Genomic DNA, 15,085 nt, shown 5'->3' on the forward strand with positions numbered 1-15,085 from the left:
TTCTTTGTTCGCACAGCTCCCGGGGCTCAGGTTTGCATTTGGCCCCGCCTCTGCATGTAGGTCGCCGGAGGACGTCTGTTCTTCGCTCAGACAGGACGCGGTTAAAGGAGCCGCTGATACGGGGGCTCTGACTCACTCAGGCCGGGAGGAGGGAGGAGCACGGAGTGTGGGGCGAGCCCGCGGCGGCAGAGGCCGGTGTGACGTTGCACCAGCCCGAAGTGCTCCGTGCACTCTCCCGGGAAAGCCGTCCCTGTATCCCGGGAACCTGGCAGTGGCGGCTTCACAGGCTCCCAGAAGGGGAGGTGTGGAGAGTGACCTGCGCTCGCACACAGGCTTCTTGATGGTGGCAGCAGCAGCCCCAGCGTCCCACGCCCGTCTCTGGGGTCCGCGCTGAATAGCCGCGGCTCGCGCCCATCTCTGGAGCTCCTTTAGGCAGTGTTCTGAATCCCCTCTCCTCGCGCACCCCGAAACAATGGTCTCTTGCCTCTTCGGCAGGTCCAGACTTTTTCCCAGACTCCCTCCCGGCTAGCTGTGGCGCATTAGCCCCTTCAGGCTGTGTTCACCCCGCCAACCCCAGTTCTCCCCCTGCGCTCCAACTGAAACCCGAAACCCGAGCCTCAGCTCCCAGCCCCGCCCGCCCCAGCGGCCGAGCAGATAAGCCTCTCGGGCTGGTGAGTGCCGGTCGGCACCGATCCTCTGTGCAAGAATCTCTCCGCTTTGCCCTTCGCACCCCTGTGGCTGTGCTCTCCTCCGCGCCTCCGAAGCTTCCCCCCTCCGCCACCCACAGTCTCCGCCCGCGAAGGGGCTCCTAGCGTGTGGAAACCTTTCCTCCTTCACCGCTCCCTCCCACTGGTGCAGGTCCCGTCCCTATCCTTTTGTCTCTGTTTATTATTTTTTCCTTTGCTCTACCCAGCTACGTGGGGAGCTTCTTGCCTTTTGGGAGGTCTGAGGTCTTCTGCCAGCATTCAGTAGGTGTTCTGTAGGGGTTGTTCCACATGTAACTGTATTTCTGGTGTATCTGTGGGGAGGAAGGTGATCTCCACGTCTTACTCTTCCGTCATCTTCTCTCAGTGTTGAGGCTTTTAACACCATATATAATCTTTTTAGTTCTCCATAATTTAAGATTATATGTTATCATCTAACTAGGGGGAGATTCTATTGCAACAGAAAAATAGAGATAATGGAAGACTTATGTAGGGGATTTACCATGGCTGTGAAAGTGCACGTGAAGTTCAGTGGACACAGCAGAACAGCATGAGATTTGAGCCTCCAAAGCTTATCACAAACCTGGGCTGAATCAGCAGCACCAGTGAGCCAGTACCTGAAACATCAGCGGGGTGGTTGCAGAAGAAAAGTTCAGACTCTTGATCACATGGCTTTCAGGATCATACTTTGACATAAATCCCTTGATCATGACCGTTTTGGCTGTTCCTTGTTCACCAATTAACAGCACAGCCTAAAACAGGAGTTGAGAAAGAAATCCAAGAAATACAATAAAAGTATTGTCATGGGCTGAATTGTGTCCCCACAAAATTTATATGTGGAAGCCCTAACCCCCAGTACCACAGAATGTGACTACGTTTGGAGACAGGGTCTTTATAGGGATGATTACATGAAAAATGAGGCTGTTAAGGTGGGCTCTTGTTCAGTGTAAGAGGCATCCTTATGAGAAGAGGAAATTTTGACACACAGAAAAACAAGGGATGCACACACAAAGACCATGGGAAGACACAGTGAGAAGACAGCCATCTGCAAGCCAAGGAGAGAGGGCTCCAAAAAAACTAAACCTGCCAACACCTTAATCTTGCATTTCAAGCCTCCAGAACTGTACAGAAAGAAATGTTCATTGATTAAGCCACCGAGCCTGTGGTATTTTGTTATGGGAGCCATGGCAAAATAATACAATGATCAAAAGAGAAGGATTTCTCTTTAGAAAAACAAGTCAAAATTCACTTTCTCTCAATATATGAAAAATCATTACTTAATTATGAATTAAAGCTATTCAACTCATTAAAGCTATTCAACTCATATATTAATTTGGGTAATACATTTATTTATTCTAAACAGCAACATAAAACATTCTAAAATAAATGCAAGATGCTTCATGTTTTCTATTTTCTCTTTTTAACATCTTTATTGGAGTATAATTGCTTTACAATGGTGTGTTAGTTTCTGCTGTATAACAAAGTGAATCAGCTATATGTATACATATATCCCTATATCCCCTCCCTCTTGCATCTCCCTCCCACCCTCCCTCTCCCACCCTTCTAGGTGGTCACACAATGCTTCATGTTTTTGAGGGACATTTTTAAATATGTTACTTTTAATAAAAGTGAAAGAGCCATACCTTGCCCTGTTTAGCGATGGTTTTAATTAGGAAGTCAGTTCTCACACTGTCAACATTTGGCACCAGGATGGAGCCATATTCGGGGGTGATATTAGATGGATACACATATTCCTCAGTATACGTCTTCCAGTGCATCCATTTACCTGAGGTGAACAGAGAACATTTACATTTTCATGTTCCTATTAATAATTTAGTTCCTAATTATAATGAGCAGACTTCCTTGAATCTCATGAAGCCATCTTCCAAAAACTCCCCACAAAGTAAAATTCATTAAATTCAGACATCTAAGTATTTCAGTATGTGTTGGCTGAGTCAAAATTTCCCACGAAACTATTCCCAAAGTGGTAATATTAGGAAATAGTAAGAAGTATCTTGGAATTTTCTTTTTAAACATGTAGGTTTTCAGTAACAAAAAGTGTGTATAAAAATACAGGACAAGGGACTTCCCTGGTGGCGCAGTGATTAAGAATCCACCTGCCAGTGCAGGGGACACAGGTTTGATCCCCTGTCCAGGAAGATCCCACATGCCACAGAGCAACTTAGCCCGTGCACCATGACTACTGAGCCCGCGTACCACAACTACTGAAGCCCGTGTGCCTAGAGCCCGTGCTCCGCAACAAGAGAAGCCACCACAATGAGAAGCCCACGCACTGCAATGAAGAGTAGCCCCCGCTCGCCGCAACTAGAGAAAGCCTGCACGCAGCAACAAAGACCCAGTGCAGCCAAAAATAAATAAACAAATAAATAATTTATTAAAAAGAAAAATACAGGACAGTGATAGTCGTATGTACCTAAAATCATTTTTCATTACGTACTTCCCTAACTGTAAAACCAAAAATAAAATATCCTAGGATGCCATATATAAATATTATGTATATTTGTACTTCATATATGTGTATATATGTACTTTATATATATGTATGCACATTTAAATAAACTTAAAGTATTGCAATACATGCATAGACACAGATGTATAGATATACACACCTATTTCATAAAAATATACCTACTTTGTCATTTTTTTATAAGTTGCTGATTATATCGAATGAATGGCTGAAATGGATCTGATTTGGTGATTTTTTTAATTTGTTTTTATTTCATTAAAATTTCAGTACACGGTATATTTAACAAGAAAATGTGCATTTGGAACTCAATTGAAATAAATATTTGGAAAAGAAATAATTGACTCTCTTTCATACACACATAAACATTTCCATTTCAATTTTACAGCCAAGAGTTTTAATTACCATTTATAAATATAGATGATAGCTAGCTAGATGATAGATAGATGATAGGTACATAGATAAATAGAGTGTAAATAGTAGCCATTTTGGAAAAAACTGGTCCCACGTGTGATGGATGGATAGAAGAGAGGGGCTCACCATCAGATGCGACGTAATAGTCAAACATGGTGTCGTCAGGCCCTGCTAGAGGCGGCAGGTCCAAGGCCAGCCTCTCCTGGGAGCCCAGCCAGTGCTCCATGCGGCGCCGGCCATCCAGTTCCAGCACTGCCCCGACGCTCCACATCAGGGAGAAGACGTACAGTCTCCCCAGGTGCTCCGGCGTGACCTCCCCACCTTGTTCCTGAGCACGAAAGAAACTTTTCTTTTACTTACTTAATTCTCAAACCAAAACTTGGCTTTGACATTTTAATGAAAATAGCAAAGATCTAAAAGGGATAACAGTTTTCCCCAAAAACAAGAACGAGGGAAAGATGAATAAAACTGGAGAACAAATGCAGAACTGATCTCTGGGAATACCAAGCTGGTCTCCAAAATAAATTTTGAATGCTTGTTAGATGACTGTGAACCTGCCCCTAATCCACAAATTTGTGGTTTGCTTTGTGGAAAAAAAAAAAAAAGAAATGAAAGAAAAACACAAAATATGCAGTGTCCATGTTTGAAACCTCCCCACTTCCCCATGGTTCTAAGAATCATGTTCAAATATCACAGACCTTGCACAGTATGGCTCAGCTAAAAGGAGAGAGAGTTCTAGAAAGTTGAGCGATTTACCTTGGAAGGGATCAGGCCTTGAAGCATGTTGATGCTTTGCATGATCACAAAGGCCTCCAGCATCTCCATCTGGTGTTCTAAGTTCTGAATACTGAAGTGATACAGGTCTGGAAATGACTTGGTGTACAACTGACGAAGAATTTCAGCTTCTTGAGGTGAACGTTTTTTAAGAAAACCCTGTTGGTTTGCAGATGAATGCATTAATTAAATTTATTAGCACACCAGAAAAATGGCCATTTTTGGACAAAAGTTTTCTAAATATCGGTTAACAATAATAATAATAATAGCTAATGATTATACTGCACTTCTGATGTACCAGACCTTGATATAAATTCTTTCATGTTTTACGTCATTTAATGCTCAAAACAACTCTGTGAGGTAGGAATTGTTATTATCCTTTTACAGATGAGGAAACTAAGGCCCAAGGAGTTTAAGCAACATGACCAGGATCCCACAGCTGGTAGGTGTCAAAATTCAAACCCAGAGTCTGATTCCAACATCCCTATGTTCAGCTACTACACTACACATAAGCTCAGGTCTTGAAGCAAGATGGAGGGAAAAGTCTTCGGCTCTTGATTAAAATCTGCTAGGAGAAAATGAGGAGGCATATACATGGAAATAACTTAGAAAAAGAAAAAGGAATGAAACATGAACAAAGGAAATCCATCCCCAGATTTTTCAAAATAGGAAACAAAAGTTTATCACAATTTTATTTCTTCTAATTTAATGAATAACCAATGTAGAAAAAATATCAAAGAATACTCAGGAAAATGGGGAATTTAGTCATTTGGAAACCCAATATTAGGAAACTACATGTGATTCATAACAAAATACCACTTAACACAATACTTTCTTCAGGTGAGGAAAGTTCCCTTGGCATCAAGAGATCAGGTCATTCTTAGAGATTCTGAACAGAAGCAATAAAATGTTGATTCTCAATCATCCATCATTTCACGAATTCAACATGATTGCACAGCAACAAAAAGGAAACATAGCACTTTCAAGTTGATGGTGCTATGTAATCAGCGTGGCTCACAGAGGCTCGTGGATTCCCATGAACACAACTTCCCCATTGGTCTGCCCTCTAATAGTTCTCTCAGAGCTGCCCTGCCCTGCTCTAAACACCTCCAGTCTTGTGAGCCTTGCTTCTTGCTAACCATTTGTAAGCAACTCAGCGTTAATGTAAAGGCCTTATTCAGCCTCAACATGGACAGAATATAATAGAAGCTCATTTCATAAATAGCAAACTGTAAATATTCATTAGCTAATAGTGTAAAAGTATTGTTTAAAAGCCTTTGTGAATTTAAAGTATTTGGGGGAAAATCACAAATTCATTTTCACTTGGAGTTTGCTGTATCTGTGGTTACCAAGGCTGAATCCACTGTGGTAATTTTTTAAAAAAAAAATTTTTAAACAATAACTCCTGCACCTTCCTCCTCAGAGATTCTAAATTGATAGATTGAGGTATGACACAGTCATCTGTATTTTAAAGAACTGTCATTGGTGATTACTCTTGCAAAGCCAGGGTTGAGAACTCTTGTTCTGTGTTCTTCTTAAAGGATGGATAATTTAACTGTGAAATCTGAAATCTTCAGAAGCATTTTTAATGACATATCCAACTGTACTTCAGTATCATTTTGCTTTAAAATCCCCTCCTTCTTCACATCTTCATCTACTTGATTTAAAATATGAATTCATAAGTTTTCAGTCAAAATTATCTCCAAAAAACTTATGTAAATGAAAACAATAATTTGACCAACAATGTCAAAAAAGATTTTACAGGTGGCTTGTCTAATAAGCATTCTGCCTTACACTATAATATTTATTTAGTAAAATATCTAAGTATGCAAGGCATTCAATTATAATCTTATGATAATCAACATACTCTAACATACATTGGTAGTAATAAAATAATATACCTTATCATGAATTGAAAAGATATTATCTGAAATATTATTTCCAAGTGCAAACTTAAAACTAACGTTATGACTATTGAACCTCATAAAAATTCTTTATATGAATTTTAATAAATTGTCTTCTTTGAGTTAATATTCTAAGACAGTTGTGTTCATGGGAATCCACGAGCAACTGAATGAGTACCTTTTTAAAATATCATGAATCCCCAAAGTGATACAATTAAATTTTCCTTATTCACTCACAGTTTGGTGGGATTTTTTTAATATTTATTTATTTATTTGGCCGCACTGGGTCTTAGTTGCGGCATGTGGGCTCTTAGTTGCGGCATATGGGATCTACTTCCCTGACCAGGGATCGAACCCGGGCCCCCTGAATTGAGACCTCAGAGTCTTAACCACTAGACCACCAGAGAAGTCCCTAGTGGGATTATTGGTTCACCTAGGCCTTGCAATTATTCCCCAGCCCACGGGGTGTAATTCACAGGTCTAAAATTATTAGAACTGAAGAACCCTGAGCACTGAAGAAACCTGTAAGGGACAACCTGGGCTGAAGGTCCCAGAGCATTCAAGGATCTTCCACAAACATCAGCATTAAAATGCAATTACACCAACAGGTCTGTAGAAAAATCAGCGCACACTCTAAAATGATGCTAAAGGATCTGTTTCCCTCTTTAATTATACCAAAAAAAAAAAAAAGATTCCAATCATACCTCAAGAATAGGACTCCAATCAAGGACAGAAGAACTCATGAAAACCATCCCATTTCTTGAGACAGTAGCAGGCGAAGCATTGTCAATGTCATGAGGTTCGAAAACAATCTTGCAGTTTGGAGCCATGGGAATCCGATCACCATTGGCAAGGGTTAGAGTTTTGTTATCATCCAAAACGGAATTCAGATTTTCAATCCAGATGGCATCTACTGGCCCATCAAGAACTATCCAGATATGCTCCCCTAGAACATCCCACCAAGGTCAGGGAGAAAAGCATACACACACATATATGCATATATACATAACTACTATGCTTGAGGAAGTACTATAATTTGATGTAATTTTCATTAATTTTTAAATAAAGCTTTGATCTAAATGATTTTCGTATTTTGTCACATAGGACTCTGTTCTTTATATAGCAGTTGTTTAAAGCCCATAATCAAGAAAGTCATTAGTTCATTGAACAGATATTCCTTGAACACCTTCTCTGTATCAGCACAGTTCAAGGGATATTGTGATAAAAAAAGATAATGTCCTGCCTTCACAGAGGTGACTTTCTAAGGGGTAGACATGACAATCAAACCAATATGCAAAGAAATATATAAGAAAAATTCAGCAGGATAAGAGGGTGAGGCATTTTAGATAAGGTGGTCAATGAAGTATTTCTGGAGGAGAATGAAGTGATGTAAAGATCTAGAGCTAGAATTTTTCAGGCAGTGGAAACAGTAGTTGCAAAGGTCCTGAAGTGGGTACAAGCTTAGGGTGATCATGTTCCAGGAACAGCAGGAAGTCGAACCTGGTTAGAAAGAAGGAGGGAAGGGGGAAAGGGATGTGAGTGATGTCAGAAAGGCGGAGCCACGGAATCCATTCTGGTCTGCACACGTTCAGTCTGAGATGTCCAACAGACAGCCCATAGAGCTGCTGAGTTGGGAATTCAAGGGCTAGAGATTAAAATGTAGAAGCCATCAGCTTAGAGATGGCCTTGAGAACCATGGCCTGGGTAAGTTTCTTCTGGATCATAAGGATAGATAGAGACAAGAGGTCTGAGGACACAAGCACTTCAATGTTTAGCCTTCTGGTAGGGTCTCCTCCACTGCTTCCTCCCTCTGGCTGAGCTCTCAGTGAAACAGAAGTAGGAGGTGAGTCAGCCAGTAAGGTATCCCTGAAGTCAAGTGGTGGAAGAGTTTCAAGAATAAGAGGGATTGGGCTTCCTGTTGGCGCAGTGGTTAATAGTCCACCTGCCAATGCAGGGGACACGGGTTCGTGCCCCGGTCCGGGAAGATACTACATGCCACGGAGTGGCTGGGCCCGTGAGCCATGGCTGCTGAGCCTGCGCGTCCAGAGCCTGTGCTCTGCAACGGGAGAGGCCACAACAGTGAGAGGCCCGTGAGTGATTAACTGTGCCAGATGCTACTGAGAGCAGGGTGATACTGAGAATCAATAGAATGTCCAACAGAAACGCCCTTGTAAATTTAGGCATTCAGTTTAATAGTTACTCTTAATTTCTTAACCACTAGTTACTCTTACTTACCAACACCATGACCAAGTTTGTAGTTCTAATTTTTATCTCTAATTTAACAACTGTGGAATATTCTAAGTCAAATCAAATGCTATGAAATTCCTAATCGTGCTCATTCAACTAGCAGTTTAAGTAAAATGATGATCTGATCACCAGAGTCCCTGTGAAAGAAAAAGTATATGTTGCCTTTCTAAAAAGGACTTAAGAAAAAAACCTCTCTAAGCACCTATTCTTTAAGGTAACATTTGGTTACTGGATCTGTGTTTACACAGGATTACTAGAACAAATCAGACACAAAATTTTATATTATTCCCGTAAAACAACAGCAACTTCTAATATGAGCACACTTTAGAAATGAAGCGTTTTCTTTTCTCTTTTAACAATTGGTGTTGGGTTGATCAGCCACATTCTCTCAAAGAGAACATCAGTGGTGTCACTTTAAACGTTTTTCAACAGCACACTGTTGCCCAAAGTGTGGACTCGTGAAGTAAGCCCAAATGTCTTGTCCTCCTCCTATATTCTTATTTGTCCCTGCAATTGCTTGCACTGTGCTTTTCTCTTACTCATTCAGGAGTGAGAGGAGAATTGATATTACCTCTTCCATCTGAGCTTATTTTCTGGGACCACTGGGCTCAAGTCCCTAGGTAAGAGAATATTCAGAGTGAACCACTAGCCCTTAAGGAGTGTGTTTAAACAAAAAAACAAACACCTGTGTACACCTAAATGAGAATAATTTGTTAGACTTCATTTTTTGATATACACAATTTTCTTTCCAAAGAAGCCCATTTCCTCCTGTGATTTTATAGGAGAATCGGTTTTCTAAAAATAGGCCATACTTAAACAAGAGTACCATTTTTTAATTCTTCAGTGAAAACAGTGATGATGAAATCACTTGAATACAGTACTATCAATGTTCCTTAACAGCTTTTTCTAACTATTTTATCCTAAGTTTTCACAGGAATATAGAAATATTTTTTTCAAAAGGAAAATAATACCCTTTGTAACCAAAAAAGGGGGGGTATTTTAAATACACTAATCAGTCATTTCAGTATTTCAACATTCACAAATATCATACTGATTTATGAGTTCTTGGTCTAGGATAATATATAATACGGAGACTACAGTTGTTCTACTCATTTTAAATAGCCACAAAGGTTGTTATTTAGAAGTACATGTCAAAAATTATACTTGTAATTCATCTTCTACCTTTCTTAGCCCTCAATGTTTTCCTCCAAAGAGTAGAAAATATCCCATCGGTCCAGTCATTCGTTGCCACGTCAAGCCGACCAAACATCTGTGGAGCTGTAATCGCTTTGGGATTCATCCTCATTTCCCGGTGTGGTTTTCCACAATCTATACCAAGTAAGTACAAATTTTAAACAACTCCCATGTAGAATGAACCATCATTAGGCAACATTGCACCAATATGCAGTGTACTGTCAGCAGGTGTTCAAAACATGAAAAAATGCAAAATTACATTGAAAATACATGTCTTACTGCATTCCAAGTTATCATAATTACCCTCATTATATTTTATTGACTAAAGCACTTTTTATCTTCTGGAAAAGAAAACTGCATGTTACATAAGGGGGGAAATGCTACCATGCTGGAAGTGATGAAGGAATTAATGTAGGATGGAAGTTCTTCAAATTTCACAGCTCAAAACTCTTTTGGTTTATGGTGTATTAGATTAACTCTTATGTCTGAAATGTGACTTAAAGATACCTGATTCTCTCCATTGACAGCTCTGATTTGCTGAGATATGGTCTTGCTCATTTGGAAAAAAAAATCAGCTAAACTAATGTTACAAAAATCAAGGATTTTTCTTCTGTGGTCAGTTTCAGGAAAGGTATTCAAATCTTTCAAACCCTAAAACTATTCTTAAATAAGATGGATTCTGTACATAGGGGACAGTAGTTACTAAGTAAAATATTGAAGAATAAGATTTAAAGTATATTATATGTGGAATCTAAAAAAAATGGTGCAAAAGAACTTATTTACAGAACAGAGATAAACTCACAGACATAGAAAACAAACTTATGGCTATCAAATGGGAAAGGGTGGGGAAGGATAAATTAAGAGTTTGGGATTAAAATATATACACTACTATATGTAAAATAGATAATCAGCAAGGACCTACAGTATAGCACAGGGAACTCTGCTCAATATTCTGTAAGAACCTAAATGGGAAAAGAACTTGAAAAAGAATAGATACATGTATATGTATTAACTGAATCACTTTGCTGTACACCTGAAACTAATACAATATAGTAAATCAACTGTATTTCAATTTAAAAAGTTTAAAGATTTAAAGTATAAAATCATAAAAATAGAGGATAAATATTACATACTGTGTGAAAGATTGACAAACATAGGCACACATACATAGATATGTACACTGGAAAAGGTGTTACATTAAAACCTATCTAGAAAATTAGAGAATAGCTCTCTTTTTCCAAAATCACAAAAAGAATCAGGGTAATTATTTACAATTTTTTACAGTGCTGAAAAATTCAACTTAGTCACAGTTCAGCTTTTTCAATACATGATATCAGTACGACTGGCAACATTTTTTTAAAAATCTAATCACACTTTACAAAAGGCCAACAACCTCTTCAAACGTATCATAGGTAAAAACTGGACTTGGTCCAGAAGAAACTATCAAAAATTATTTCATTATGGTTGTAGGTAGAATTATATCATTTTCATTTAAAATACGATACCATAACATTTTTATAAGAGCACTCTAAGGAAAAAAAAAAAAAAGGTTGACTTTTTAAATGTTGGTTAAACTAATTCCTCTTAATTCTTCTCCTAGGCATTTCTTGACTGTCCTGATCACTCCACTTTCATGGACTCTGCCCCAGAGTAAGCACTCTTCTCTTGCTGTCACCTTCTTAGGACCTCCTTATGGAAGTTCCCAGACAGCCCCTCCTGTCCCAGTCTATTCTCTACGCGGCCACCGGACGGTCTTCTACACACAGGGCTAATCACACCACTCCCCAGCTCTATGGCTTCCCATCACCCACAGGATAAAATCTCAGTACTTATTATGACTTACAAAGCTTCTCATGCCATGCCCTCTGCACTAATTTGAATTCCCCCCTGGAAGCAAAGCCTGAGACAAAGACATGGGAACTGAGAGTTTGGATTCAGGGGAAAGAGAGAGTGAGACAGGAAAGGAGAGAGAGCCAGTAAAGGGCTCATTGGTGAGCTGGTCCCAGTTGGAGTGTCCCTCTAAAAGACAGGAGATGGGACATTTCCCTTCCACTCTTTCCCTCATTGGTTAAGGGTATGGCTGCCTCAGGAGCATTAATTCTCACCCAACCCCTTCTTCCAGGCTGAGCCAGTTCTCTAGCTTCAAGGAAAGTCATAAGGCTGAAAAACCGGGAGGTACCGCTGGCATTTGGGGGAGAAACTCTCCAACAGCTGCATCTGTAGCAGGGGAGGACCAAAGGGATGCGGCCCTGGGCACCAATAGCATCTGCTATACCTCCTCATCTCCCCCACTCCCACAAATTAGATTTCATCCATGCCAGAGAGCTTCTCCAGGCATATCAAGCTCTCGCCAGCCCCTCCTACCTGCTCAGCCTCTTCATTCTGCTGAGAATGCCTTTTATCCATCTGCTACTCAACCCGCAAACCTCAGATGAAGTAGCACCTGCTCTGTAAGCCTTTCTAGAATTCCTTAGAAAGGTTTCTGATCTCCTTTGCCTCTGCTCCCCTCATAATTGTCCAAATCTTCCTTATGTCCAGTCTTCCATGCTGAGTTACAATTACCTGTGTCACTACACTACACTGTAAACTCCTTAAAGACGTGGCCATTTTTTTTCCACGCCTGCTTTCCCACTTCTAGTACAGAACTTCAAAGTACAGAACATCAAAGATATTTGATGAACAAACACATGATGAATAAGGGGACAAATAACATACATGGGTCCTGCAGAAGTTCAACCCAATTACTTTCTCAATCTTTTGGATAGTCAAAGTTTTCAGTAAAAAACAACGTCATTTAATATAACAAATGTTTACCCTACATACTAAAACCAAGAACAGGTTAATAAACAGCAAATAGTCTAATAATTTATTCATCTTTGCAAAGAACTTCTCCAAAACCAGTGATGCCATATTGAGTACATCATTTAGACATATTATATACAATGTATCTCTATTGTTTAATATTTAGTACTCATTTTGTTCAAGTCATTGTACCCAGTGCATTTGTAGTTTATTGTTAACAGAAGGCAGCTTTATAACAACAACAAAAGTATCTTTAAGCATAATTTGAGAAGGAGAATACATCATTTTAATGCTGTGTAAAAATCCCAAAGCAGAACCTTAATAGTACACATGAAAACCATGTGGTAAATTTTGCAGGTGTGACCTCTCAGTTCTGGTGGAGGTAGGTGCTAGCTGAGAGCATAAGCCTGTCTCAGTGTGAAGACCCCCTGGTAGAGTCCTGAGGTACAGAATTCACTTCATCCCATAGCTGAGGAAATTGAGACTAAATCTAATGTATGCAGGACCCTAGAATAAATACAGGCCATAGTCACCAACCAATATCGATGCATTGGGGTTCCATGAGCTGACTGGAAACCCAGCCAGGCAGATTTTCCTTGTGGGGCAATGTATGATGCATTCTAACAGCCAAAGTTCTGTGAAATTTTGGAACTGCCATGGCTAAGGGCTGCGAATACTTTCAAGAAGGAAGTCGTCAACGTCTAATCAGAACCAGAGAATACAAGAATAATCATGAAAAAGGCAATGCCCATTATCCTTAGATAACTTTAGGTTAGGGACTTAGATGTAAAACTTAGGAACATCTGGAAATTAAATACATTTATTTCAATTCACAAGAAAAATATCTGATTCTGGGTGGGAAATTAGTTTATAATTAGGGTGATTTTTCAATACATAGAATTTAAGAGTTGGGATTAGAATTATAATTATATTTATTGAGAGGCATCATCTTGTGTTAAGTCATAAGTGGCAAGTGGTATGGTTTACTGGGAAAATTCTGGGTTTTTCATTAATGGGACCTGACCTTAATTTTGAGTCTCATCATTTACCATCTTTTTGACACTGAGTATTTCTGAAGTTAAATTTTGACTTTTTTGTACAAAATGGGGATAATAATAGCTACATCTTAAGATCATTTTGAAAACTAAATGGCATAACATATGTAGAACATATAGCACAGTCCATAAAATCACTTTAAAAAAATGTTTTTCCTGAAGCATTATTCAGAAAAGCCCAGATATGGAAACAACCTGTGTGTCTACCAATGGATGAATGAATAAAGAAGATGTGGTATACATACACAATGGAATGTTATTCATCCATGAAAAATAAGGACATCCTGCCATTTGTGAAAACATGGAGGGAACTTGAGGGCATTATGCTAAGTGAAATAAGTCAGACAGAGAAAGACAAATACCGTATGATATCACTTATATGTGGAATCTAAAAATGTCAAACTCAGAGAAACAGATTGAAGAATGGTGGTCAGCAGGGATTGGAGGTGAGGGAAATGGGGAGATCTTGGAAAAGGGTACAAACTTCCAGTTATAAGATTAACAAATTTGGGGATCTAATGTACAGCATGGTGATTATAGCTAATAATACTGTATCATATACTTGAATATTTCTACGAAAGTATATCTTAAATGCTCTCATCACAAAAAAGAAATGGTTATTATGTGATACGATGGTGGTGGTAGCTAATGCTATGGTGATAATAATTTTGCAACATATAAATGTATCAAATCAACACACTGTACACCTTAAACTTGCACGTTATGTGTCCAAATTATATTTGTATACCATAAAGCTGGAAAAAAATGTTTTTCTCCTCTGGTCCATAAATGTACTGTGTTATCTCTAAAATTTACCCAATAGTCAAAAAAGTAGCATCCCCTCCTATAAAAATATGCTAACATACATCTACATTTGTGTCCCTCTTGGGACATTCACATGTGTCACAACAGTTTAAATGTGTCTCCAGATTGACTGCCCCCTTACCTGCCATGGCGTTCATCAAGGTGTGGATGCAGGTGGTTTTCCCTGCTCCACTAGGCCCCAGGGTCATCATTCCATGCCGCACTCTCTGTGTTTCAAACAACTGGATGACTTTCAGTTTCCAAGGAGGATGGTTGATTAAACCAGCTTCTTCAACCTGAAAACATAACAAACCGCCCACATTGGGCCACATGAACAGATATCTGGACTTATCATTGTGCTCAAAATAAGTATAGACATGGAGTGAGGTTAGAGAAATGGGGAATTATTGTTAATGCATATGAAGTTTCAGTTGGGAAAGATGAAAAAAGTTCTGAAGACAGACAGTGGTGAGGTTTGCACAATACTATGAATATACTTAATGCCACTGAACTGTACACTTAAAAAATAGTTAAAATGGTGCATTTTATGTCATATGTTTTACCACAATGAAATATATATACTTGTGGCTGCACCTCAGGGCTTGTGGGATCTTAGTGTCCCAACCAGGGATGGAACCCGGGTCCACGGCAGTGAAAGCCCGAGTCTTAACCACTGGACTGCCAGGGAATTCCCAATAAAAA

At 39.4% G+C, this 15,085-nt stretch overlaps 1 protein-coding gene across 1 annotated transcript in view; it reads right to left on the bottom strand.

The window, feature by feature from the left end:
* Window positions 1–15,085, bottom strand: part of DNAH5 (dynein axonemal heavy chain 5) — a 276,356-nt gene that overhangs the window by 108,576 nt on the left and 152,695 nt on the right. Inside the window, exons 41-47 of the mRNA XM_060092732.1 lie at window positions 14,526–14,679; window positions 9,711–9,857; window positions 6,986–7,227; window positions 4,360–4,536; window positions 3,730–3,931; window positions 2,348–2,490; window positions 1,322–1,456 (exon numbers count right to left, since the gene is read on the bottom strand). Coding sequence (XP_059948715.1) covers window positions 1,322–1,456; window positions 2,348–2,490; window positions 3,730–3,931; window positions 4,360–4,536; window positions 6,986–7,227; window positions 9,711–9,857; window positions 14,526–14,679 — 1,200 coding nt within the window. The remainder of the gene's footprint in view (window positions 1–1,321; window positions 1,457–2,347; window positions 2,491–3,729; window positions 3,932–4,359; window positions 4,537–6,985; window positions 7,228–9,710; window positions 9,858–14,525; window positions 14,680–15,085) is intronic.

This window comes from Mesoplodon densirostris, chromosome 3, assembly GCF_025265405.1.
Source record: "Mesoplodon densirostris isolate mMesDen1 chromosome 3, mMesDen1 primary haplotype, whole genome shotgun sequence".
NCBI classification, from domain to species: Eukaryota; Metazoa; Chordata; class Mammalia; order Artiodactyla; family Ziphiidae; genus Mesoplodon; species Mesoplodon densirostris.